This window comes from Buteo buteo, chromosome 19, assembly GCF_964188355.1.
Source record: "Buteo buteo chromosome 19, bButBut1.hap1.1, whole genome shotgun sequence".
Lineage (NCBI taxonomy): Eukaryota > Metazoa > Chordata > Aves > Accipitriformes > Accipitridae > Buteo > Buteo buteo.
The window spans coordinates 29,286,007-29,313,518 of NC_134189.1; the positions used below are offsets into that span (position 1 = coordinate 29,286,007).

At 42.3% G+C, this 27,512-nt stretch overlaps 1 protein-coding gene across 10 annotated transcripts in view; it reads right to left on the minus strand.

Annotated features, from left to right (window-relative positions):
- The window catches only part of PPFIBP1 (PPFIA binding protein 1), a 117,809-nt gene that overhangs the window by 9,265 nt on the left and 81,032 nt on the right, over positions 1-27,512 (minus strand). For 4 of the 10 annotated variants that reach the window (XM_075051915.1, XM_075051908.1, XM_075051909.1 and 1 more), the window contains 17 exons: positions 24,593-24,685; positions 22,120-22,234; positions 20,571-20,603; positions 19,179-19,240; positions 18,379-18,463; positions 14,683-14,840; positions 13,616-13,746; positions 12,034-12,084; positions 10,797-10,857; positions 9,669-9,698; positions 8,303-8,483; positions 6,776-6,808; positions 4,341-4,482; positions 3,928-4,056; positions 3,102-3,252; positions 1,755-1,866; positions 1,517-1,605 (listed from right to left, as the gene is read on the minus strand). In XM_075051915.1, the coding sequence (XP_074908016.1) occupies positions 1,517-1,605; positions 1,755-1,866; positions 3,102-3,252; positions 3,928-4,056; positions 4,341-4,482; positions 6,776-6,808; positions 8,303-8,483; positions 9,669-9,698; positions 10,797-10,857; positions 12,034-12,084; positions 13,616-13,746; positions 14,683-14,840; positions 18,379-18,463; positions 19,179-19,240; positions 20,571-20,603; positions 22,120-22,234; positions 24,593-24,685 (1,656 nt within the window). The remainder of the gene's footprint in view (positions 1-1,516; positions 1,606-1,754; positions 1,867-3,101; positions 3,253-3,927; positions 4,057-4,340; positions 4,483-6,775; positions 6,809-8,302; positions 8,484-9,668; positions 9,699-10,796; positions 10,858-12,033; positions 12,085-13,615; positions 13,747-14,682; positions 14,841-18,378; positions 18,464-19,178; positions 19,241-20,570; positions 20,604-22,119; positions 22,235-24,592; positions 24,686-27,512) is intronic. The other 6 variants (XM_075051911.1, XM_075051914.1, XM_075051912.1 and 3 more) reach the window with 6 other exon arrangements.

Genomic DNA, 27,512 nt, shown 5'->3' on the forward strand with positions numbered 1-27,512 from the left:
CATGAATAGGTAAGCACACTGAATGTTTGCTCACTAAAGAAAAAAATTCCACCTATTTCTATTAATTAATAACAACCTGAACAGCAAAGGCCCAGCCGCATGAACTGTGACCACAGAATTTGCACACTTTTGTGGACTTAAAATGCTGCCTGAGCACATCAGTGTCATGCACAACTGTTAAGCACAAGAATGCTCATTTCTCATGCATGACTCTGGGCTCTTGCTTATTATGTTTGCTCTTCCACCTTAAGATAATATCTTTAAAGCTGGAAAAAATATAGGAAATACTTGCAGGTGAGTAGTAGTATCAGGCCTTCTGTTTTCTATAGGTTACAGCTATTAGCATTAGCTTAACACAGGACACTCGCTACAGTTTCAAGGGGTTCTTTAAACACTGCAATGAAGCACACAGACAAATATGCCATTCCGGCATATCCTTTGAGCAGTAGCAATGCCTCTGACACTAACCTCCCTCAGCCTTCTCCCTACAAGCACCCAGAAAATTTGGAGACCTGATTTATGAGCCATTCCACAGCTTTGAAATTATCGTCAGGAAGTCCAATGGGACACACAAGATGTTTAGCTGTTGGAGAGAAGTCTGTACTTTTGGTACATTGCATGGGCATAGGAGTAGCCTCTACGATGCTGCAAAAGCGAGTAAGAGCAAGCTCCAACTTTAGCTTCCTTTCAGTAGATTTAGTCATCTGGGGCAAAACTCACAGGCAGAGACGGCGACCATGTGGCACTTCTACGTTCCTCTTTAAAACTTCTAACACAAGCCCAGAGTAATGCACACATGGTCTGCTGGCTTCCAGGCAGGCACCGACTTTCTGCTCTAGGAAGCTACAAGCCAGATCACCGTGATCCAGCTCTCTGGCTCTTTGCAGCCACTGGACCCCCCCAAGACGCCCGTCTGGTCCTGCTCTTCCCGGACAGACACAATGGCTGTCTGAGACCCGAGAGCTGCCCAAGCAGCCGCAGAGCCCCTTGGGCACCCCACTTGTGGGGCCAGCCGGGATTTGGCCAGTGGGAGGGCTGAGGGGAAGAGAGGTAGCAATGGTGGTGCCTCCTCCCCAGCTGCAGCCAGCTGTCTCCTGAGACCAGCTGCTGCCTGGACCCCTCTTCCCCCCCGACATATAGCAGGGACAAGGAACACGTTTGGGGCTGGGGCTGTTGCCAGGAAAGTCTTGGGGGCAGCTGAGAGGAGGTGAACATGGGAAGGGGAGAAGGCTGTTCGCAGAAGTGCGTGGTAGGACACAGCTGCTTGTGCTGTGGGGTGCAAAAAAGGTTGCTGTCACTGGCAAATTGACCCAAAGGGAGCAGGAGGGACAGGGAGGCTGGGATTGAGAGGTTGGAGGGTGTTATGTGCATTTAATATCTAAGCATAGTGAAAGCAGGTCTCTCTAGTCTCACCTGGCCTTTACTGAGCTATCTGGAGGTATGCCAGCATGCATTAAAGTGGGGAGAAACCAAGAATATGAAAAAGATGTCAGGAAAAGAAAAGCCTTTGACTCACCACGGTCATGTAATGGAGCATTCGGCCATCCACCTTTCCTTCATCAAACTGGGTCTTATACTGGGGGAGGCCAATGTCATCCAGCCACCCTAAGGCAGAGACAGACACTCATGTTAGTGTGGTAGCCAAGTTACCTAGAACCAGTTAGTGTTCTTCCCATTTTCTTTGAGCCCCAAATTAGCCATGATTAGGAACCCCTACCTAAAGGTACTGCTTCAGTATGTAATAAAAACCTTACTGGTAACCCAGTGGTAATCCAGTTTTCCATGATTGTTTTCCTCTTCAGATCCGAGTGCCTGCAGAGCAAGCTGAAGCTTCTTCCGATGCAATGGGTGCTTTATCCCAAGCTCCTGTGAAAGGAATGAAAGCAGCAAACCTAGAGACAATACTGTATTTTATTTCTCCCTCTGCTGAATTACAAATGGTTTGAGTCACACTGTACACAGCACTTGCTGGTGACTTGGCAGGTGTATTTTCTATTTGCTGAATATCAGCATCATTTTAGCACATGTTCAGCACTAGGGAAAGATCCACTCACTGTGGTGGATTAATTTCAAAACGTGGTGGATTCCAAAGTGTATAAAAATGTCAGCCACAATATTCTCATACCAGGTTAAAAAAATCCCACAATATAAACCATGTTAGCATTCAGAAAAATACTTGATGGGATTACTTCCTTCCCTCCCACTTAGGCAGGTAAGGTTAAAAGAATTATTTAGTTAAGATCATATGAAGGTCCCAGGAGTTACTGAAATTTAATAACGCTTTCAAATGCATAACACCTTCCCCAATTTAGGTGCAAGTGCAGCCATTCCAGGATCTCTTCAATCCCCTATACAATTTCACCAGTGCTTGCTAGTTAATGGTACCTCTGATAACACTATTACAAGCCACTATGTTCATATGATAGTTTTCTTATTTCAGTTGTAGTATAACCACAACTTTGAATCAGCTTACTGCCTAATTGAGAAAATGAGCTTACTATTTGGTGAGGAGAGGGATTTTTTAAAAGCTGAAAATTCAAATGTTAGCGAATACTGTGGGTTCAAAGTATAAACTGAATCAACTTTTTTTCTGTTTCTAGTTTTAGAAAAAAGACAAAAAATTAATGATTTAAGACAAAGAGACTGATCACCCTGTGTGTAACAAGTCCTCACTCCTCTCTGTGTAAACTGGGCAGAAAATACCATCAGACCAAATGAGCAGCTTTTTACACCCTTCTCACACAGGCATAAAAAGTGTACCATATATAAGTGCTAATGAATCAGGGCTACAACCCCATAATAATGAGGCACTCTCGCATGCATATTTTCAGAAAGTGGCATAGCCGATTAATATGTCCATGCTTAATGAAGTTAAATCACGTATTTGTAATTACTAGTTTCATTACAGAGCATTATACTTCTATGAAACTTCCACTAAAAAGAAATGGATTTGGCATCACTGCAGATGACAGTATTTTAAACACTCATCTTGTTTATGTTTTTATTTTTACTGGGTACACCTTACAGACATGATTTACATGCACAGAAATAGCAGGTTTTTTGTATGTTTAACTGAAAGCAGCGTTTCCAGTGTTTCTCACCTTTTCCAGATCCTGCTGAGAAGCCTGCAGAAGTGTTTGCCCGGACAGTATCCAGTGTTTGCCATTACTTATGTACGAGCCTAGCCCTTGGTCCTGGAGCCAGCTGCAAACCTGCTCCTTCGTCCACTTTGCAAATGGCATGTCCAGCTCACTACAGATTTTACCAAAGAAAGACTGATAAATCCTGTGCCTCAAATCGCCTGTTCTTATACATAACAATAAAACCAAAACCTAAGGCTAATTTATGAGTATTTTGTGGAAGTTGGGACAATCGCCGGGGGAGAACGTGCATCATGGTCGGCTGTTAGGTGAGCCTCGTGAGGAAGAGGGTGTCTCTACTTCTGAACTGTTAGCACCATGAAGTGCTGATTGCTGCTGATCTCCTGCCACTATCATAATAACCACGGTCTATGAATGCTACTGAGAGCCACCTCTGCCACCTAGCGTGACTAAAACTCTGAAGTGAGACCATAAAGTTTCACTTCAGCCTTTAATCCCCAAAAGCGCGGCAGGAAACGTACCAGAGGAATATCCATCATTGCCACGTGAAGGCTCACGCCTTGCTCCACATGGCCCCACGGCTGCACCCCTGTGAAGCCATGACCGAGGAAGGCTCCGCTCAGCAGCAGGACCCCACAACCCAACCACCCTCAGCCCTGCAAAGACCATCCACCTCTCAAAGGAGGAAACGGCCTGGATCCGCAGGCTTCCATTTGCCAGGAGAGGGGACGTTTCGTTTCTGCACAGTGCTTCTCCTTTGGACCCCGTGCTCGACCAGAGCTGCCAGGAAGGCAAGCACCAGCCCGCTCCGCACCACTCGTCTTACTTGTGAGACTGCCCCAGGTCTCGAGACCAGCCCAGTCGTGGCCCAGCAGTTGCTCTTGTCCCTCCTCTTTTGAACTCCGTCTCAGACATGTCATCTGGGTTGAAGGTGGTAGACTGACTTCTTTTAAGTCTAGTTTAAAGGAAGAAAGCATATTCACATTTGGTTAAGGAAAAGGCATGCTGCTACTACTGCAACCAATATAGGCAAGATCTCCTACAGGGTTTGTAGCTCTTCTTCTACCTGCCACTGACCTACTGTTAGCTCTCTCAAATGCCACCCTGGCTCCTGGTCTTGAGACAGAAAACCATGGAGCCACACGTTGGAGGGAGAAAAAGGGAAGATGTATTTATTCCCAGCAAACCCCCGCGCAAGCCCCAGCTCTGGAGAACGGTCATTTTGTATCTTTTACTTACTTTCCAAATAACTTCTTGATCCCCCTGGCCTTTTTCTTGGAATCCGGAGAAGGTGGTGTCATCTGTAGACTATCCGTTTCTTTTGGGCGAGGGGGCAAGCCAGCCAGATCCAAGTGATCTGCAGATCCCTTCTCTGTTTCAGCTATTAGAAAACAAAAGCCCCATCAAGACCCACTTGTGCAGGACTGTACAGACACACTCCTGAACTTGGGAATGACTCTTGCTAAAATTATTGAGAGCCACCATGTTAAGAAAATGGGGCAGAGAGGGATGGGAAAATCCAGGAGAGACAACACATGTTGCTCCTTCATGGGCCTGACTGGGAACACTCCAATGCAATGAATGCTCTGCGCCAGTTAAGTGCCTTGCATGCAAGGTGGGCAAAAACCACCTCGTGAATCAATCAGTGAATTAAACCCCAAGTTTACTGTTCTGCAAGGATTGCTCCTACAGTCCTTTCACAGACAGAGCCAAGGCACATGGATGCGCAGAAACAATTCAGTGCAATGGCGGGGAACCAAAAGAGGAGTCCCCAAAGCACAGAAAAATAAATAATTTCCCTGCAGGCATCTTTCCTAATAACCCACAGTATTCCATAAGTTCCCCATCCAGGAAGTTCCAGCAACAAATAACTCCTGCCCCAGGAGCAGGAGGGCCCTCTTCCTCTCGCTTCTGCAAATTGTGGAACATTTTGTTCCTCTGCAGAGAAACACCACTGAGTTTAGGCTCTGTCTGAACTAGATCTCCTGAGTGATGCACAAAGCATCTCTGATTAGAGACCCTGAACATTACCACCCACTCTAAAAGCATTGAATCTTTGATCTGTAGCTGTTGTTTTCTATGACAACAAACCTGAGGGCTCCTGTCCCCAAAAGGGAAGTTGTCACAAAAGCTAAACTAACAAAGAATAAAACTATTTTAAGATCATTTAAAAAGAAAACTGAAAGAATTGCAATATCTACTAGACTACGTAAGCAGAGATGTGCCAGCAAGTGCCAGATAGCTGAATAAAACTACCACATGGAGTTTACGCCACTTACTTGCTGGGGAACAGTGTCAGCATGAGCCTGTTCAGATGAAGCAACCGTGGCAAGGCAGCCTGCAGCAGGCTGACAGTCAGGCCTGTAACCACTTTTACCATCTTTTAACATGGCTGTGTAATTAGATGACCATCATTTGTTTTTGAAATTGACTCTCAGAGTTCCAGGAGAAAAGCAAACAAGTTAGGTAAATCAAGGTAGAGCATATATTGCTGGGACATATGGTCTCAAGTCACAGAGTTAATGCTGAGGTGGCCACAATGTGCCACAAACAGCAACAAACTGCAGGCTTTGCCAGCCTATCTTTCTGCTGGGCAAAGTTTAAATGATTCAGCCAGAATATACCTGAACATGTCCCAGTTTCCATCAATACTTTAGATGTTAAACCTTGCAGTGAAGCAACAAGGTCACGTAAAAGATTATTTCCAGGCACTTTGGTTTGACCACTATCAAATATGGGATCCTGCCAGTGAGAGACAACACTAATGTCAAACCAGGCTTTTGCGGTTGTGGTTTTTGCTTTACTTGTATAAGAAAAAGTGCTAGCTTAGAAAAAACACAGTTAAAGAGCATTCTAGAGAGAGAATACCAGGACAAGGTTGGGTGCATTAGTAGCAGAGATTTGCGGGTATTGCAACATTTGCTCCTTGTACCTCACTCCCTTTCATGCACTGACACAACCCCATAAAACAGCCAACATTTAAGGGGCCGCACTGGCAACCGAGAGGGCCCAGAGCACTTTGTCAGCGAAGGGCACACTGGGTGGCTGTACAACCACCCCAGCTGACACAGCTCTGCTTGCTAAGGCAAGACCCTGCAGGTCTTACCTGCCCTTGCCAGAACTACCCAGGGAACACTCACAACACAAGACTGGTTTTTACTACACAAATAGCTCCATCCCCATCTGCCCCGATTATTTCTCATTTGTTTATTATATAATAAACTACATCTTAGAAGAGGCATTACGCATCCTTCCCCCCAGAACTCCCCTAAGTGAACGCCTGGGGAATATACCTCATTCCCTGCTTTGCCACCCTTTAAGCTCTTCTAGGGACTCCAGGACAGATGACAGCACAAAGGTGTGTCCCGTATTTAAACATCACTGCTGCTCACCTGCTACCTCAGTCTGTGGGTAATTTTGTGCTCAAAGTTACGGCAAAGGACTCTGCAAATTAACCCGCAATCTCTCTCATTAGTAGCAGTTACTGAGAAATGGTGCAGCTGACTTACAGCAGAGGGCAGATGTTACATGAAAATTCCTTTTAGTGATGGACAAAAGTTTTGATGCAGAGCTCTGGTGTCTAGTTCTTGTTTGAAAAGTGTGTGGCCATAACCAGCTGTTAGCAGCAGTCACAACACAGCGCTGGTACAGGCAGACATGCAGGATTACTATACCTAAAGTAGGTGCACTTGCACTTCGACTGCGATCTTCAGATATCCAAACAACGCACATAACCACACGCAGCACAACGGGAAAGAACACGCAGAGGGACAAGGTAAAACACAGTTCAAAACTTACATCAGCAAAATACAAGACAAAAGGAGGGAGGTACATGAGACACATGCGCCACACGCAATGCTGAATTCACACAGAGATTGGGATTACCAATTCACTGTTAATCCCCCTCTCACAAAAAAGAAATGCAGTAGAGCTCTGTGGTGGAGAGGGTAAAACAACACCACAGTCACTTTGGTGCAGGGAGGTCACTTGCTCCATGACACATGGGACAAGTGACTCAGGTAGGCTCCCATGAGGTGGCAATATCTGGACACCAGCTTTACAGACGGAAGCACTGAAATCTGGGTAACAAAATAACTTACTCAAAATCACAGGACCCTGATCTAGATGGCCCATCTTCCAGTCCTTTAAGACAGCCACAAGTACTCCACTTTGTTAGACAAATTAATTTCAGGATGAAACAAGTGATTACACAAAAGCACATATGAAATAAACCAAAGCAAAGAGTCTAACTCTCAGAACAGACTGTACATCTATTCCAAGTAAGCTAGCAAGTTCCCACGCTGTATGTCACAGGCAAATATGGGCAATGTATAATAAATGTGTAGGTATGTTATTTCTTTTGAACAAAAGTCTAAAATTATCTTTGAGTAAGTAAGAACAGGAGACTCTTCTGCTCAACAAAGCAGAAGCTATCCCCCTTCAGGCTTCTGAAAGATAGAGCTAAATTCCTAAATCTTGTGCAAAAGAAAGCCAAAAACTTTAGATGAATGGCAGTAGATCTGATGCACAGACTCACGTGATGCTTGAACTGGAACAGTGGAAAGACCACTATAGCAGAGCAGTGAATGCAAGTAGGATTTCAGTTGGTGGCAACAGCGACTTCTGCATTAAGCAGAACATTTTGTTTATTTCTTTGTCACGTGCAAATGTAATCAAATGACAATACCAAAATACCCCCCCCCTCCATTACAGGTCCAAAAATCAACATGAGCTTGAATAACATGTCAATCCTGTTCCTGTTGTCACCATCTCTTTTGCTAGGCTGCTTAAATACACATAAAATAAAGAGGAAGACTGAGTGCTGCCGCCTCATTTTTGTACATCTGAAAATCTCAGGAAAGATAAACTGAGGATGGAGCCAGGGGAAAACAAACCCCACAAATCCCATGTGTGAACTATGGCCAGACAGCTAGCATTTCAAAACAGCAGCAATCCACTACAAGGTCCCAGGGGAGATATCACAGTAGAGGTTGAAACAGGTCAAATACTTCATTACATCAGTGAGGGTTTTTTCTGGGTTTTTTTGGTGCTGTTTGATATTTTCCAAACATTTTACTGAGAAAAGTGCCACCGAGTCACAGTGAGACTAAGGCTGGCCTTCCTACTTCTTAAGACAGCTACAGCTGATGTTAAGACCCTTCAAAATGCACAGAATCTGCATGCAGCTGCATCATACCTACCCAGATTGGGGGCACTCGCGGTCCTCTTGTTATTTTTTATCTTGAAAAAGCCTCGTCCAAATGAAGATCTGGCTTTACGGGTACCAAAACTATCCTCATCGCCTGTGCCACCATGAGAAGGAGACTTTGGAGGGAGGGTTGCAAAATTATTACCTTCTGCAGGAGGTTTAACCTGCTGAAGCTAGGGAAATAAAGATTCAGTATCAGGGAATTGCAAAAGGCCTTTTGAGAGAGACTGCAAAGTGCAGATAATCTGGAGAGTCCCTCTCATTTGTTACTACGAGAAAACAGAATGTAAAAGTCATAAAGGAAAACATAAATAAGATCTTCATTTGAATATGTTCAGGATGCAGGATTACTAGCACTGCCTTCTAAGAGTAACATGTCTTCTCTACGATGTTTCTCAGTTTCTGCAAGGCTGGCTTACAGGCATGGAAAAGGTAAAAATACAGTCCTGGAAGGCTTTGAACTTTTCCAGCTTTCCAGGGTTTCTGTCTCCACCACTGGTAGCTGTAGGGGCAGTGGGAAGCAAAGAGAGAGATGGGACCCCCACAGTATATTGGTTCTCTGCCAAGTGTCAGACAGCTCTTTTTCGTCTATCACTGCTCTGCAATTTCAGCATTAACGGATTAATTGACTATGTCCACTGCCAAAGCTGAGAGGAAATTAAATACCAAGTGAGAAGAATAAATGTCAGGACTGACATCAGACACACCAGTTAACCAATTTAAAGCAGTAGTTTTAACCTTGCCGGTTGTTTCACTGTCTCTTTAAAAGAAGAAGGAAGCAAACCCATTCACAATCCAAATATGATCTTTGGCTTTTACTGAATTGATACAGCATTCATCTTACGACTGGTATCTGAGGTATGTTGTCCCTGCTCAGGTCTTCCTATAGGTAATAATTGTTGCATGCAAACTACGGCCATACAGTACCACAGGGTAACTGTGGTGCAATGACAGTCTTTTTAGGAACACAGTTGCTACTCACATTTGGAAAGCCAAAGGTTTTTAAAGAGACACTAATCAAAGGTAATTACAGAGTCAGTAAAATACTTAATGGTTAGCTTTGCTAATTATCTAGTGGTAGAATATGTGGGGGAAACATTAGCTTAGATGGCAACCTTCTGCTTAACCAGACTGAAACATAATCCATGTGTGAGAAGACAAGAACGTGCGAGACACTGTAAGCCTGACGCTGAAGTGATGGTGACAACCATCACATAGACTCCTCACTATTTTGTCTGCAGGTCTGCTATTTCCCCTCTGGAACTGCATGTTGCAATTTCACACAACCGAGCCTTTCAACACCCGCTCACTGTCTGTGTTTCTCCATGTACACGCACGAGTGCGCACACACACGTTACCTCTGTTGGCTTCTGTGCAGAGTCTCTGTCCTGTTTGGAAAGATTAAGACAGACATTTAGCAAGTCATGGTTTATAGCCAGTATTCAATTCATTTTGGTTACCCTGAGTTAAATTCTGACTGAAATACCCTTCCCTGCCTATTTTTTCTGCCCCCAAATAAATCTCTTCAGAGCTGTATTTCACACAGATTAATTCCTGCTTTCTTTGAGGTCAGTGAGCTGACATGATAATACAGTTGCTTTGGTTTACTTTGTAAAAGATTAGCTGTGTACATAATTAGTGACATGCAGTCTGTTAAGGCACTAATTGGCACAGCTGGCTGAGGGGACCCAAAACAGGAATCAGACATGGTAGACGCCAAACAGGTAAAAACATCCACAGCCTCCACTCCTTGGCTGTCCAAATAAACAAACAAAAAAACCCCTAACCAATGAACTCTAGCTCTCATCATCAAGTTCTGGTTACATTTTCAGTTCTGTCAACATCCCTCCTGAGCTGTAAGGCACAGCTCAGCAGCTTGGGTATTGGGGAACTCAGCTTTTAGGAGCTTAGGCTGTCAAAAAAGAGCACAGGAATTACCCTGACTTGGTGATATTGTTAGAGGCTAGCTGCTTTCGGTCACTTCAGAAGAGACCTGAACTGAAGCTATCACCAGACATACAAAGGCTCAGTACTTTGTTCCCAACCACCTAAAACATATAGTCACCCCAGACTGTATTTTATAACGCATTATTCACATGGCCTTCCAAAATTCTTCACCTTAAACACGGGTAGGAAGTGGTAGTGGGACTTTCTTCTTGTCTTAAATCAGAAAAGTATATCAGCTAAAAAAACCCCAGCTCATTATCTGAGGAAAAACACAGCAAGAGATTCTCAAGTAAACACCTCATGCAAAAAAAAAAAAAAAAAAAAAAAGCACCTGTGTTTTCAAGGACAGATTTTCTCCTTTAATAAAATCTGGAAGATGTCACATGTATGTGACCTTAGCTAACACACGACATGAGCAGCCCTACTCTGACTCAGAATTTCTCAGAAGGCGGCAACAGAGTGCCCACAGGGTCACTGCTGCAACAGAGACGTCACCCCTATTTCTAAGGGGATGGGAGGAAGTAAGAGACTAAACCAACCGCTTCGGATGTCTCTTTTCTCAAACTGCTCAGACTGCTGGACTTCTGCAGAGAGGAAGTTCTGAAACAACGACACAAAAAACCCAAGTCAAGTTACTGGAATTAAATTTGCTGAGATAAACACACTCTCAGGAATCAGCTTGAAAGGAAGCATTAAAATACATGATGAGATATACTAAAAACAAAGACATTTTGAATTAAGGCAATTAATGCACTAATCAGAGCCCACGCAATTTGATGAGATACTGTAAAAACCTCCACATCGTAATTACTGCTGCTAATGCCTCAGTGACATGATGCCTACCTTTGGATATTTTTGGCTTCTTATTTAATGTTGTATTTTCAGAAGCACAACCAGAAGTTACACAGGCAAAGAAAGTGATATAAACAAAAGCTATGAAACCCAGTATTTTTAGCAACAGGCTTCTGACTAATTTAATCCTTAAAGAAGCCAAGCATATTAAGCATGCGTGTTTCAGTATTTTATCTTCAGTTCCATTTTCCATTTCAGATCAGATATCCCCTAACTTCTGGTGGGATTTACAGTCTAGAACACTTAAGTCTGGTTGAAAAGAAAGTTACCATTAAAGTTTTTCCCGCAACCAGGTATAAATTAAGGGTAACTTCACTGAATTTTACAAAGTTACCTATCTTTATACCAATATAAGGGGAGTAGAATTTGGCTTTGGGAATATTCTTGTGGGACTAAGTCACTCAAAATAGAAACAGCTGCTGAACCTCACACTGTGCACCAGACAAACCCTGTTGACTTAAGGCTCCTTACTAACAAATTGCTTTGACTCAACTTCAAGTTCATAAATAGTCCCACTGATTTCCCTAGGGAATATGGCTATGTGGCAGAAATTAAAATTATTTTCTCATTGTAGTCAGCTGATCACCTTCCCCCCACTATCAAAAGAAAAAAGCAAATCACGTGCGCATATACTACATAAAACTGTAAATTTCAAAGTATATTGACAGTCTACAACCCAATTAGAGATGCTTCACAATGTAAAAGAAATTAACTGCACATGTGCACAGATAAAGCATTGGAAAATAATGATCACAAAACCATAGAACATGAGCAGAAAACCACAACCACTACACATCATCTTGGCTAGAATTAGTTGACATATTTACATGTGTATGTAAAATATGGGGGGTGCGTTGGGGGGGGGTTCAAGTCAATGATCACATGTAAGTATGTTTCCTAAATATTTTTTATTATTATACTTACACTGGACTATCACACAGCTGAGTTTCTGGGGAGGAACCTGTTCTTGCTTCACTGTAAAAGCAAAAAAGATATGAAAAAAGTAAGGCATTTGGGGATCCCATCCAAACACCTTGCTGATGCAGAAATCCCATCATCTCAGCCTGCTTTAATCCTGTTTTCACTTCAGCTGTTATAGTACTAACACACGGCAAATTTTCTCCTCTATGGTGGCAAGTCTTGTGAAAGATAAAGGACAAAGGTGAGCTCAAGAGCCCCAGGGAAGACAACTTGCACTGTGATGACAACACTGCACTATTCAACTTAAATAAATGCAGAGGTTACAGCATGTGCAAGGTCTGCAGCAGCACCAAGCAGCGGAGGTCACCGGCTCCCTGTGAGTCACCCACAGCTCAGGGCATTTTGCTGCAGGTTAGTGCTTTGTTTTTTTCCAAGAGGGGACACAGATTAAATCCCTGCTGGTGGTGGCTATAGCTGCATGAGGCACAGCACCGCAGAAACCAAGCAAAGCTGGTCTTCTGGATTGGATGCTTTCCTTGACTGGAACTGGAAAAATCACACATCAACTTGTGCTTGCACTGATTTTTCACATCGAGATCGACGATGGTTTACAGCCAACAAGATTTCCTTGCCTCTGGATTCTCAGTATTTGATACTCATTTAGACAAAGCCAGGGATTTGGACCCAGAAGAAAAAACCCCAGCACAGCCTTTGCCTCCCTGCGAGTCTGGTGTGCTTTTAAGCACTCCCGGCAGTGCCAGTCCAGATCTGCAGGGGCCAGCTTTCCTCACCAGGGCAAGGAGGGTGCAGGCTTAGAAAGGCTGGAGGGAACTCACTGCCGCTTCTCACCCAGGAGGCTGCGGCTGCATTCAGGCATGGGGGCCCCTGGGTGCCACAGCCCCAGGGTGCAGCCACCACCCCCACCCCAGCGTCCCTGGGACACTGTGCCTACGCATTTCATCTGGCTTTCAAAATCTCAGGCAGGGCTCTCCTAAGAGCGACTGAAGAAGTATCTTTGCATCTCATCATGCCAAAGGACAGCAGCAAGGGTATCTCTTTCTCCGATCTTCTGAAATGCCACTTGGGTCTCCTTCTGGGGCTACATTAACAGCTCCAGGCTAGAGGCAGACAGTCCTTTTGCTGGAGTTTTGGCAATGCCTTACACCAGCCTTTAAGCAACTGTGGAAAATGTTTGAATGAAAATCACCAGGAATGCATTTGTGCTAGCACAGCCAACACTATCTCAGCCATACCTAGATGATGTAAACCTAGATAAAAATAACAATTCTGTGTCCTTCATTATATTAGATCAGTTTTTCCCTCCTTCTGTTCATTTTTGCGAAGCAGCTGGTATAAAGTATGAGCGCTGCTACAAGCAACAGCATACTAATCCTTGCTTACTGAAAAGATCTAATCAATGCACTTCATGAACATAAGCTTAGTTTGCTATAGCTAGTCAAGTGAATGCTAGCCTTGTTTAACTGACTTAATGACTTGACAATACAGTAACTGACAGATTATTACTCTCATTAAATGCCAGAGAATATTGGATTTACAATTGAAAAATACATGGAAACAATAATACCTCGTTTCACTTGCAGGATCTGGCCTAGGCTGGGTTTTCACTTTCTCTGCAACAGTTTCTGAACTCTTGGATGTTGATGAAAAAGAAGGGATTGAAATCTGTAAAATACTGGTGTGGATCTGTAAGGAATTCTAAAAAGAATGAAGAATACATGTTACACTGTTTTGAGCTGAAATTAAGCATTCATAAATGAAAAAAAGAGTAACATAAACTATGAAAAGAAGGATCTGAAATAAGATTTTTTAAAGTGATTTTTTTCTTTCTGTTGTAATACAATGATTTACTACTTGAAAGATGGCACTAAAGACAGAACATGAATCACTGCACAGATAAGCTACAGCATAGACAAAAGTCTCGCAAGTCTCCCAAAGCTGCCTGCTAAATCTATCTCTACCAGAGACCCCATGAAGGGTAGTTCACTTTTCAGGTTTACTCCTGTCCTCAGCCACTCAGAGAATACCAAAAAGCTGTTAAACATTTAATTCAATTTGGTCTTCTTCATGGTGTGTTCATGCTGTTTAGTTAAGCAAGTCAAGTCCCTGTTCTCAGACCTTTAAGAGGAGAGATCTATAGTTTTATTACTGGAAAATGTGATTGTAAAAATCAGACATTGGACCACAACCTACCTACCATTTAACTGAATGGATGTAATGATGACTGCATCCTTTTAAATATGACAGGATATATTTAATAAGTCCCAAGATGTTTACTTCAGGTTCCTGACAAATTAAATGCAGCTCCTAAAACAGCTATGTTTGATATGAAAAGTAATTTCTATGTTTGATAGGAAAAGTAGTTTAGACCCATTCTCATGACAAATACAACTATTTGCTGTCTCCTGATCCCATCTGATGATTAAGAAAAATAAATTTAAACTCAAATGAAACTCCTCAGCAGCTTTCAGAAGAAAACTACATTCTCCAAAAGGATATGGGACATTACTAAAAACTGTGCAACCCAGAAAAAGATCTTTTCAGAAACTTGAGTTTTGGCATCTGCAATATGAATCCAGCACAAGCAATGTTTTCAAGGAGTGATGGCATTAAATGAGGAAGAAAAAAAGATACCTCTTCGTGAATATTCATGTTAAACTCATCATGGATTGGAGATGCTGTTACTGGGGTTGGGGATGGGCTTTTCTCTGGGTCAGTCAGACTTGGTGTGTCCAGTAAAACTGTGGAAACAGACCCTGAATTCAAGAAGTCTTCACCATCACTTTCCTTGCCTGAAGGGAGAGAAGATGGAAACTTGTTGGCTTTACTTATGGATACATGATGACCCTCGCTCCCACACAAGGTATGCTCATTTATGGGCCAAAAAGGGAAGAAGCTAAGGTTTTGTTTGTTTGGTTGTTTTTTTAGGACAGACTACAATAGAAGAAGGGGAGTCACTGACAAATATCACTTCCCAATTCAACCACCAACACATAGCAGTGTTGGAGCAGAGGAAGGACATCCATCTGACAGCAAAAAGCCCAGCAAATACCCTCAGGGCATTTAGTGGGATCAGTTTCAACAAGCTGAATAAACTGGAGTAGGTGTTTCCTGTCCCATGTTCTGGAATTTCATTCTAAATACTTCTTTTCCCTTATTCACTAGGGAAAGACCAGGAGGTCAAATCTGCCTGAAACTTAAGATGTCTCTACGGTATCTTCGAGTTACCCATAGGAAAAATGCAGCCCACTGCCCAAGAGTCTAACACCAGCTTTTAAGTTACTACATTATATTTGCAGACTGCCACAAACTGAGCGCGTCTCATTCAGTTAATGCTGTAGCCCAACTGCACCAGTATCTGGCATCCTCTGCTCCCAGCGAGTGACTCGCTGATCCTGAGCTACCTCAGTACTACCAAAAGGCTTGGATTTCCACACTTGCCATTGATACCAGAGTGCTGACATTGACAAGAAAAAGTTCAAGGCAACCAATACTTTCTAAAAAGTGAGCAGAAACCTAGCACTCATTGCCAAAGATCTGATGCAAAGACAAGCCAAAGTCGGTTCACAGCAAAAACCTTTCCTGCCCATTTTTCACCATCTGAAATCTCTGTCCATGGTCCATGAATTGACCAGAAAGCCCAGTTACCAGAGACTTGAGGTCTGTTTTAACATCCTCCTGTCTTTGAAGGCATAGCACTGCACGAAGGAGCCATACCTATTCAAAAAAATGCTACTCCTCCAACACTCGGCACAGTGTTTTGCCCTCATCACCACCTTTCCTCTTCCCTCACTGATAACGTGCTTTCCTAGCCTTGCAGATCGAAGACACGCACCTATGTCCTTAAGGCCCCTCAGTTGTTTTGAGGAAGGAAAAGTCCTTACATACCAAAATCCAAAGCCCACAGGCAGTTTTCAGCCCAGCATGCTCTGGCACATGCCAGGTCCCGTCCAGGCTTACATCCATGACACCAGACTAGGAGAAGCTGCCTGTGCCCACCGCTGCACCCACCTCAGGGCTGCAGTGCTCCTGGGGGAGCAGGACAGGCGGCTGCAGACGGTGGTCGAGGGCTTTCAGGCAGCCCAGCACATCAGCCGGCACCTATCCTGGTTTTGGCTGGGACAGAGTTAATTTTCCTTCTAGTAGCTGGTATAGTGTTATGTCTTGGATCTAGGATGAGAAGACTGTTGATAACACACTGATGTTTTCAGTTGTTGCTACGTGGTGTTTATACTAAATCGAGGATTTTTCAGCTTCTCATGCTCAGCCAGCGAGAAGGCTTGGAGGGGCACAAGAAGCTGGGAGGGGGCACAGCCAGGGCAGCTGACCCAAACTGGCCAAAGGGGTATTCCATGCCATGTGATGTCATGCCCAGTATATAAACTGGGGGCAGCTGGCCTGGAGGAATCGCTGCTCAGGAACTAACTGTGCATTGGTCGGCGAGTGGTGAGCAATTGCACTGTGCATCACCTGTTTTGTATATTCCAATCCTTCTATCAGTATTGCCTTTTTATTATTGTTATTACTATCATTATTAGCTTTTTCCTTTCTGTTCTATTAAACTGTTCTTATCTCAACCCAGGAATTTTACTTTTTTTTCACAACTCTCTCCCCCGTCCCACTGGGTGGGGGGGAAGCGAGTGAGCGGCTGCATGGTGCTTAGTTGCTGCCTGGCGTTAAACCACGGCAGTGCCCTCAGGAGCAGAGCTCAGGATCTCCTTGCTGTAATCACCGCCTCCCCACTGGGATAGCCTCTCAAAAGCCACGCAGAAGCAGAGGGGCACCAGGAACTTCTCTTTTCCCTGAGTCTTAGCCCCAGTCTTGGCAGCATGTCCAGATAGGCCTCTGCCATCTACTTTGCCTGCCTTGGCCCAAAAGCCCAAACGTGAATCCCTCACCACAAAAATACATATTGTGCCTCCTCACTCCTTACTGGCTAATAACAATCTTCAGCCCTGGGGGCTCCCACATCCCTCTCCTAGGAAGGTCATCCACCTCCAACATTTGCATGGCCAACAAAAGCCACAAGCCCTTGTCTGTCCTAAAGAAGCTCAGCTAACGAGCCTGGGTCAATTCGAGGTCTGTGGAAGGCTGGGTTGGCCTTCTCTGGCCTTCGGAGGACTCAGTGACAAAGGAGGTTTCCATAAGGTGGTAATACAACACTGGGGTGCACAGACTTTTAAGTTGTGCATATATTATATGTGCATACATTACCAGAATGCTAATGTCTAAAATTTGTTGAGGACAGGTCTTTCAGAGGACAGTGACCTACAAAATGCAACTTGAGTGCTGAAAGAACAGGATGATGCAGGGAAAAACCCCACCAGGGCAGGATTACTGCTGTAAAGGGATATGGTAATTTTCTAACATCTAAGTGTTTTCATCTGAAAACCCAGAATGATTTCAGTGTAATGTTCTACATGTGTTTCTTCTAATTTTCTTCTAAGGGAGAAAGGAGAGAGATAGGGTATTCAATGCAATTACATCAAACTGATGACCACCTCAACATTTATCACCTTTAGGGATCAGAAGCTCCTGGATTTGGAAACCTCCGCCAGTCTTGGAACATACATTATGGTATACATTATAGCTACCATTTCAGCCACACAGCTAAGCTCATTATCTGGTGGCAGAGAAGACCTTTTTTTTTGGGGGTGGGGGTGGGGGGGTGGTGAAAAAAAACTGGTAGGAAAAGCCAGCCTGGCCCCCAACTACGGTAAGGAAGGAGAACTATTCCACAGCTGCTGCACGTGGTGGTTTGTGAAGGCTTCATCACATGCCAAAGATGTGGCATGTCATCGTAACACAGTCCTGGCAGCACATCCACTTTGCTACAGACATTTTTGCAGCTCTCGGGCATCGCTATTACAGCGTGCGCAGCCGCTGGGGCGGTGCTGGTTTGGCTTGTAGGAATGTGCATGCTCAGGCACTGCTCTGCTCAGCTACCAACCCCTCCCCAGGAATACAGGCAAGAGAGGGGAACAGCAATTTTTAGCAGTTAATGTAGCAGCCAGCCCTGAAAGGCATTTCAGGAGGCTATGGAAAGAGCCTGGGAGCTTATCATATTCAGACTAATTTTACAAGGGGGAAATCAGCAACATGACAATAATAGTTACTACTACCAGACGATAAATGGGACAGCACCCAAATGTGCAGCTGCCTGGAGAAAAAAGGCAATGCACCAGTTCACACCAGTTGAAGACCTGGCTTTTACTCTACCTGAGAGATGCCTCCAAAGATAATAAGTCTAGGAGTCGATGTAACACTACCACAATGCACCTAGAGTTTAAATAAGAGCAGAGTTTAAATTTTTTTTTGATTGTACAATACCTTTTTTACCTTGAGCCAATATCACCATGTCTTGAACTTTCTTGTACCTATTCAGAGATTGCCGAAGCTCTTCTATCTTCCTATCCTAAAATAAAGGGAAGTTGTGACTGTGTTTCTTCCTTCAGCAAATCAAAAATAACAAATACAAATACTAGATATTCTTCAGTTTAATTGGTTGTGGGACTAGAAGAAATGGGATGTGTGGATGGGACAGGACCAAGAACTCCAAGAGGCTTTGAAAATATTGAAACTTGTATTTAGCAAAAACGATCATCTGGTTAATCACCAGAATTGTCCCAGCCTTGAAAGTGGATTTCAGCTCCCTTGTTAAGTCAAAGGTAGAGTATAATAAATTTGTCATGTACAAAGAAAGCAGTAATCAAAGGATTTAGGGCTTTGGTGATCAAAAGAAAACATCCTACAAAATGCACATGCATATGAATGTGCAAAATCATACATGAAAACAATTCGTACTTTACAGGAAGCCCTTTTGGAAACACAGCCTGTGATATCTCATGGGACTTGTATGGAGCTCTTTACATTTTCAGAACACAGTGTAAATCACAGTTGCACTGTATTGAATGACACAACAATATAAGGACTCTGTGTACATGCGATAGAGCTCATAAATGCTCAGTTACAGTCCCTTAAAGGCACTGCAGTGCTTCTTACTACAGTGAATCATTGATTCTTACAATTTAATTTTTTAATTGAATTGTGACAAGGTCATATGTGAAGATTTTTTTCAAGATTTAACTCAATCTGATGAATGATTACCAAAAAAATAATAACTTTGCTACCTTTTCTTCATTTGCTGCCATTAGAGATTCTACCGCCTTCTTCATTTTCTGTACTTCTATATCTAAAAACACAATACAGTTCTCTAAGTCAATTTAAATCAGACAGTGTAAGGAAATAAGAAAAACAAAAAACCTAGAAGCAACTCAGTAATATCTGAAAGTAAATTTACAAATTAAAAGACAAAACATAAGACACTTAAATTCTATTTTAGATGGAAATATATAGAAGAAAACTCTTTCTTTTCAAAATCTTTTTTCTGACATTTTTATCAAGGAAATGATGAAATTCAGGAAATTTCCTTACTTACCCCCCAGCCTTAGGAAAATGGAAAAGTCAAGAGTAAAACTACTGCTTGACTTTCACAATCTCCATCTTTCAAATAATCAAATAATTGCAAAACAAAAAGTCCAAAATATAAAATAATACATTTGGAGTGCAATAAAACACATCCTCATTACAACAGTCAACAAACAGCCCAGATGGCATCTCAAAAACCCACTATACAAAGCAACAGGATTAATGGATATGATGAAGAAAGCATTGTGCAGTGATGCTTAGTCTTGATTCAGTATGGATGTAGAAATGAGCATAGCACAATGGAATGATACAAGTATTTGCTGTGATAAGCAGTCATGCTAGAATATATATTGTAGTTCAGACATTGAAAAGGTCCCCATTAGAAATGACAGTGTTCTGTGCTTCATCTAGAATCCTTATTTACAAAGAAGTATAAATACATAGAAACATATATGTTCTAACAAGGTTAGATTTTGGAGGGGTTCTGGACTAGAAATTCAAAAAGAATGGAAATATCTCAATTTTTGCTAAAAATCTACCTTGCATAAACGAAGTAAACTTTAAATTTCATTACAAACATAAGCAGGTGGCCAAATTCACAGGCAAGAAAGCATTTTACCTTGTTTTAACTTCCTAAAATTTCTTGGAAAACAAACAGAGTGGAAAGAACATTTTCCTCCTTAATTAAATGCAAGAATAAAACAAGCTGCCTGGCTGGCTTTCTAGATGAAAGACATTTGGACACATTGGGCTAAAACAGCAACTGATCCAGTTCCAATGATTTTCACTCAGTTATGCTAACTGAAAATCTGGTTTACTGGATTGCGACAGCATTGCATTGAGAGGCAACTGTTTTGTGAGTCTCCTTGAGACCGAATCTTTCTCTGTCTACCAGCTTTTCTTCAGAAAACTTTGTATTTCAGGTATGATATAATCACCCTTATTCTCAAATTTTACTGTAAGTGTAACTAAGGGTTATAGATGATGCAACCTAACAATGTTTGTTAAAGCAGTTTTGCAAACACATGCAGAAAGCTATTCTGGAAAGCACTTCTGAAATGCAAATGCTTGTGGAAAAACACCAGAAACCTTACTTTTATCTTTGAGCTTCTTTTTACAATTTTCATCTGTGCAGGAAAATCCATTGGATTTGAAATTAGCATGAAGGTTATGACATTAAGTAACTTTTAAGACCATACTGATACTTAAGGAGTCAACTATTCCTCACTATTATTGCAGAAGCAAGCAGTTCATGGTTTCACCCTGCACTGCCCCAGTGCTAAATTTCCTAATGACACAAAATAGTCTCACTGCTCTCATACAAAACTACCTGTCTCAAGGATATATTTTTCAACTTGTAAGGCCTCAGAAAAGGCTTATGCCAAGAGATCACTCTTAAACTAACACTTTACTAGCAAAAGTCAGCTAAGTGTAACATATATACATACTCGTTCAGAAAGCACAATTCAGCTAATGGGGCAGATAACCTGCATTATCTGCAGACAGCATTACTTAATATTTGTCCAAGGCAGAAAAATCATGGTTCATCATGGCAGAAGATCTTCTGCTGAGCTATACTGAAAACTCAACTAAAGCTGAGAACCAGAGGATAATAGGAGTTCAACATACACAGCAGCCCCCAGGAAGAAAAGCCCCATATAAATAGTCATAAATGCAATAAAGTCAGACCTTGCTCACATTTAAATGTTCTTTAAAAAAAGCGGGGGGGTGGGGGGGGGAAATCATGGTTCAATGTGGTCACTTTTAGTGATCTTATGCAGTGGTTTTGAATACAGATCATTTTATTAAATAAAATGCGACAATCTACACACAGCATTTTCCTCCTCTGGTCAGAGGACGAGATTACTCTCTTGTGGCTTTATTTTTCTAAAAAACATACTTTAAAAGCACAACCTTAAAATCAGCAGTAACTATCAGTGAGATATATTCAGAAGTGAAATTGCAGCAGAAAAGCCTGTGGAAAATTTTTGAAAAATTTATATTTTTAAATAAGTTCCCGAATCCAAATTGCCCCCAAATAGATACTGATTTTGCTTCTTCTTTGCAAGCAAATAAAAGAATCATCTGACATATAAAATTTCTGTGCTAACTCAAGCTTAATTAGGATTTAGACTTAATCAGTGCACAAATCGAGAACCAGTCCTCAATTTCACCTACTTAAGGTCCACACTGAAGATTTGCTGGCACACGTCATACTTTGGTTTGCAGCATGGCTTTTGCCCTTCCTTACCAGTAAGGGGTGTACAAGCAAAGCCCAGCACAGATACCCACACAGCAAGTTTCCTTCTCAATATAATCTTTTGGGGGAATTTGTTGAAATTAGTTTAAGGATTTCTCTGCCAATATAAACTGCATCTTTTGAGGCACCACGCAAGCCACATAAAGATTGGCTAGGGATTACTGAGGCTAGTTTTAAGTTGATCAAGAAGTTGCTATGCCAGTAGGTTCAGCAGTTGCATCATGAACACCCACTAAATATATTAAAAGAAGTAAACACAAAGACAGAAAGTATATGAAAATTGAGGCTTTTATCTGTTATATCCTGTACAACCATTCATGGAAACACAATCTCAGATGAGGTGACTGAGAAGGACATAGTGAGAGAGCCTCCCTTCTTCTTACCTCTGTCCAGTATTTCAATTCCTTCTCCTTTCAGCTTGCAAACCAACTTTTCTTGCAACCTTTTTACCTCAGCTTCCTTCTGCTCTAGTTTGTCTTTCAAAGCTGCTAGCTCATCCTGTAACAGACACAGAATCACTCAGTGACAGCTTCCACACACATCTGAGATGTTTCCAAAATTCCCTCCTATTAAGCACAGCGGACAGGTCCTCAGCTGGTGGAAACGACTGAGGGCCCCCTGACATTTACACTGGCTGAGGGTACACCCACCAAACTGAACACCACAACAGACCACTGAGTCCATAAGGGGGCAAAAACAGGGGCCTATGGTCTGAAAGCGTCAGTCTCGTATAATTGGAAAGAGATTTTACATCTAAATTTAAAAAAGAAAGAGTAAAGTAAAAAAAGCAGTTTTCTTATTTATTTAACCTTGCAGAGACAGAAAAAGTGCAGGTGATGAGGCTGAATGCTAAAATTTATGAACACGTATTCCAGTATTTATAGGGCATTTTGCATGTTCAAAGCTGGACAATTATGGAACTGTGCTCACACCAGTCTGAGGACAGTTTCAGAAATAACCACTGCTTCTATGAAAGAAAACTCAATCATGACACCATCAAGCACATAAACACATACTGGAAAGCAGTTCAGACAAAAATGTGGTACCTCTGTCACAGTTTGGGTTTGCTGATCAAGCATTAGGAAAGGAAGCTTAGAGTTGAGATTCATGGGAATAAGACAGATGGTGTTTGGGGGAGTTGGGGTGTATTAGATAAATGCTGTCAAATTTTAACTTAGATCTAACCATCTGCACTAGCAAGTGACTGGCACGGATCCATGCATTTAACTTTTTAAAATTTGAGTCAAATCCTACCCAGTTTAGTAACATGTTTCTTTGATGTCCGAGGATATCTTGTGCAACAGCATCATCAAGACAGGACCCTCAGTGCAAATGTACCCAACACTGAAAATTTAATTTGTTCAGTTTGTAAATAAAACAAAACAAGGCAAGACTCATAATTTTGGCATTTACAGCTTCTAACTGAAGTTTTAAAACCTTGAAGGAATAAACCAAACTAGAATACTGTGGGTTAGGTATATTCCTGAGCTTCCCTCAAAAGATCTGTTGCAAATGTATAATGATGTCTGTGACCCAAACTATGGCCCAGACTACAGAATTTCCTGAAATTGGTTCCTGTTTGCTCTAAAGCACCATTAAAAAATAGATCAATCTTGAAATTTTCAAGAAATCAAAGCTTCTTCCAGAACAGTGGTTGGGCAATACAATCCTCCAGTGCTCCAACCTGTACTGATTTTGATGGGATTTCTGCCAGTGTAGGACCCATGCTTCTCCAAAACAAGACCATCTCTTGGTCACTTGAGAAGCTGCTGTGATACCCATGGGCAACTAGAGCTGCATGTGGTTGTTGATGTGTATTTCTTCCCCTGAGTTAGAAACAAAATATGTAAATTTACAGGTGGGAGAGGGGACAGTATAAAAGAAACACTATTTTCTAGCTACTCTTCATGAATATATTTTCTCTTAAAAGGTAAGAAAGAGTTTCATTTGAATAATGGACATAAGCTACAGAACAGGCAATCATCCCTTGGAAGGGGAATGATTTTAACCCAAGTCTAATTCCATTATGTGTAACCTATGCAGAGTTCACAACACTAACACCCTCTCCCATCCAATGTAAAAGCTGTTTACAAGGAATATCTACATAAAGAGCTTTCCACATCTAATGGGAAAGAGTGCACTGCATATCAACACACAGCAATTAATGAAGAACAGGGCATGACAGCACGATGCAAGACAGACCGTAAAATGGTGGAACATGAAGGATTCAAAACAGGCCCAATGTTACCCAGAAACTACTACACCTTTAGCATCTGGCTTTTTTGCTCCATCCGCTGCTTTTCATACTGCATCTGACCCACTTTGATTTTCATACTAGAAAGTTTGGCCATTAAAGACTGGTAACAGAGACAGAGGAGTGAGAGAAAACTAAAGATAGAAAAGAGACAAGGCTATAATGGCAAAGAGAAGTTAGACACTTAGAGAAACAGGCTCCTAGAATTACTTAGGTGAATGCTTTCTCTTCAAAAGTGGCTGATTTTTAGCCGATTTAGGAGAAAATAAATGCTCAGCTTTGGTCTCACCTGTGGCACACATCTTATGTACTGCAGCTGGTGTTTCTTGACACACATGTGAAACATGGGTCTAAACACGTAATAAATTCATTGTTAACAGCCAGCTGCATGGTAAGTTATCCTTCATAAAAACCAATGCCCAGATCTGAAAACCACGGCATGAAATTTGGAAATAACCCCTGTTGCTAAGTGAGTACCATGAAACCCCTGGGCCTGAGTGTACTCAGGATTTTGCAGGGTGCAGGCAAAGACGAGGGAAAAGAACAAACTTCTAAAGCCTGACTTACACCCATCTCTGCTTCTTGCCCTCAGCCTCACTTACTTTGGTCGTTTTCAGTTTTTTCTCATACTGAAGTCTTTCATTGTCCATTTCTCCCACTCTCAACCGCAATTCATTTATTTCCTGGATCAAATCCTGAGTAGGGGAAAAACAGGACCAGAAACAACAAAGAAATTCAATAAACAAAACAGAACAGCTACCCATTGCTGGGACCGTAAAAACACAGCGGCAATAAAAGGCACTCCATACACAAAAACACATCGCTCAAATTCATAGCTTAAGTCAAGCAATTCAGAGCTTCCTAGATACCCAGAGACTATATTTCTCAGTTTCTGCATTACTGTACTGAATGCAAGAGGACAGAGGACAAACGAAGACATATATTGAAGTTGTGTTCCCTGTGCTGAGGGCCAAGAAAGGCCTCCTGCCCCTCTGGCTGCTCAGCTGCTTGGATGTCTACCACTGCGCGTGGGTAATGGAAAACTGTGGCAACTATCCTTCAATATGCAGCAGTCACATCCTCCCCTCCCCAGGCTCGCCAGCCATCACCCGCCTTTTCAAAATATGAAGTGATTATAGTGTAAGTCCACATTTCCACCACTCAAATGAGCCCCTCTAACTGAGGACTGAATGGAAGGCCGGTCACAAGTTTCTACAAGCACAAAGGCTTACGTGTTTAAGCATCAATGACAACACTACATCTAAGCTTTGCAAATTCAGCCTGGTTTGGAAGAAACTCGGAGCCACCACTAACTCACATCTGAGCTCTTCAGGAGAATGGCTCGACCTCCTGGCGAGACGTACCAGGCTTGGACGTCAGCCCTGAGCGCCATCAGGTCTACAGCTCCCCTCCTGCAGTGGTCAAACGACCCCTGAGTTTGACTGTCCCACCAAGGTGCAAGGTGCCCTTTCTCCAAACCTCCCCATCCTCTACATGGGGAAATGGGATCTTAAGTGGCTGGCTGCAGACCTGCAGGAAGCCTGGGGGACAGCCAGGAGAGAGTGTCCCTCCATATAAGAAATAACAAACCACAGCTTTTTGGGAAAACGATCTTCCTGCTCAGCAGGGGAACACATTACCAGAGAGCTGGGGCTTTCACACAGCAAAAAGATGTCCAGCAAGCTTCTGCTTCACACAGATTTCACTGTCCTTTAGTTTATGTATGGACACCAGCTCAGTGTTACATTTGTGTGAAAAAAAGAAATAAAAAAACAGTTTCTCACAGCTACTGTAATGCTGAATCACCAGGAAACTCTTCAGAAGAGGAGATAAGCTCTTTGTGCACCCTACAAAATGTAAGAGGACTTGAACTGCAGCATAACGGCTTTTAAACTACCAAGAAGATAGTATGGTACTTAGGTTTGCTTGTCTTCCTATGGTAAGGCAAATCCTATCCATGTCAAGCAACGCTGTACATCGACCTAACAACTGTAAGCACACTTTTTTCAGAGCTGTGTAATTAATAGTGATTTATAATTTATAAATTAACAAACCAGCAGCTGGCATTTAGAGGGTATTCATGGGTCCCTAGTAACACCTGCCTTCCAGCCCCACGCCACATTTTCTGCGTTTACAAGCCTCTGGTTATTATTTTGTGCTCAATGAATCTGATGGCAACAGAGCAGCATCTGCATTTCTTTAGCAAGATCCAAGCTCAATTACCAGAACAACAAGGAAAATAAAAATATAGAACATTTTGATGCTATTAGTAATTACTGCTACCAATGTATGACTTTCTGATTTGGGTACACCTGCAATTCCTCACTGATTCTTCAATGTGACCTTTACAAAGCACATCACTTTTGTAAGTATAAATGTACATGGATGTATGTCTGCATGACTACATTAATTGAGCTGTTTCTTATCAACAGCAAGTGTTTGAGATCTCTAACAAATCTATATTCCCAGGTCTGATGGTCAGCTTTGACACTATGACAATTGATTTGTTTAGGGCTTTTCTCTCCTGCAGCCATCATTTTTGCTTTGGCATGATCCAATGTCAAAATATGCTGTGTAGCAATAACTGCTGATGTTGTTGCCTATCTATTTATCACTTGAACTATGTGACTTTTAAAATACTGAAGGAGAAGAGGGAAACCAGTTATCCATATTCAAAAGGCTCCTGTGAGGCAAAATGAGTAACAAACCAAAACTCTTCTCCTTTTATGAAAAAAAGTTAGCACAACCCATATTGATTAACAGCAGTGTCCAGATGCACTCACAATGTCACAGAAAGCAGAGCAATCTTGCAACCAGAATCCAAGAGTGTAAGATCTTGGATCAGAAACTAAATTCTTCTGCTTAAACTGCTATGGGCCTCATGGGTAATCAGATCCTTTACCACTGGTAACTGGTCACCAAAAATACCGTACAATTTCTCAAGGGTTAAATAGAACTAAAGACAAGTCCTAACAGCGTGCTTTGCTCTAAAAATATTTTCAGTAACTCTCTTACAAGTGCAACATTAACTCATGTCTGAAGTTATCTACAACACAGTAACTGTAAATGACATTCATTCTCATCTTTTTGAGGCAGACGAGTACATCAAAGATTCGTGAGGATCCATGTATAGATCCTCATTAGTACAAAAGGGATAGTCAAGCCTTGCATAAATGAGCAGAGGAAAAAGAAAAGGCCCAAACAGGGCTGTCTCCCCTGCTGTTGAATTACTATTTAACTCTGGGCAAGCTACTGGAGGTAGAGATTGTCAAAGGCACTGAGGTTCCCTAAGAAATCCTAACCCTCCCAGTGTATTTCACTTCCCTGCTTGCTGCCTCAAACATTTACCTTTTTCTTCCACTATTCTCTGTTCAACTGATTTTGACCGCAAAACTTTCCCAGCAAGGACTGTGCCTTGCTCCCTCCTGCAGCAGCCTGAGCAAGGAGATCACAGCATTGTTTGAAATCTGAAGGTGCCGACCATTATAACCGCTTATGACCCAAAGAGGTTTTGGGACCAAT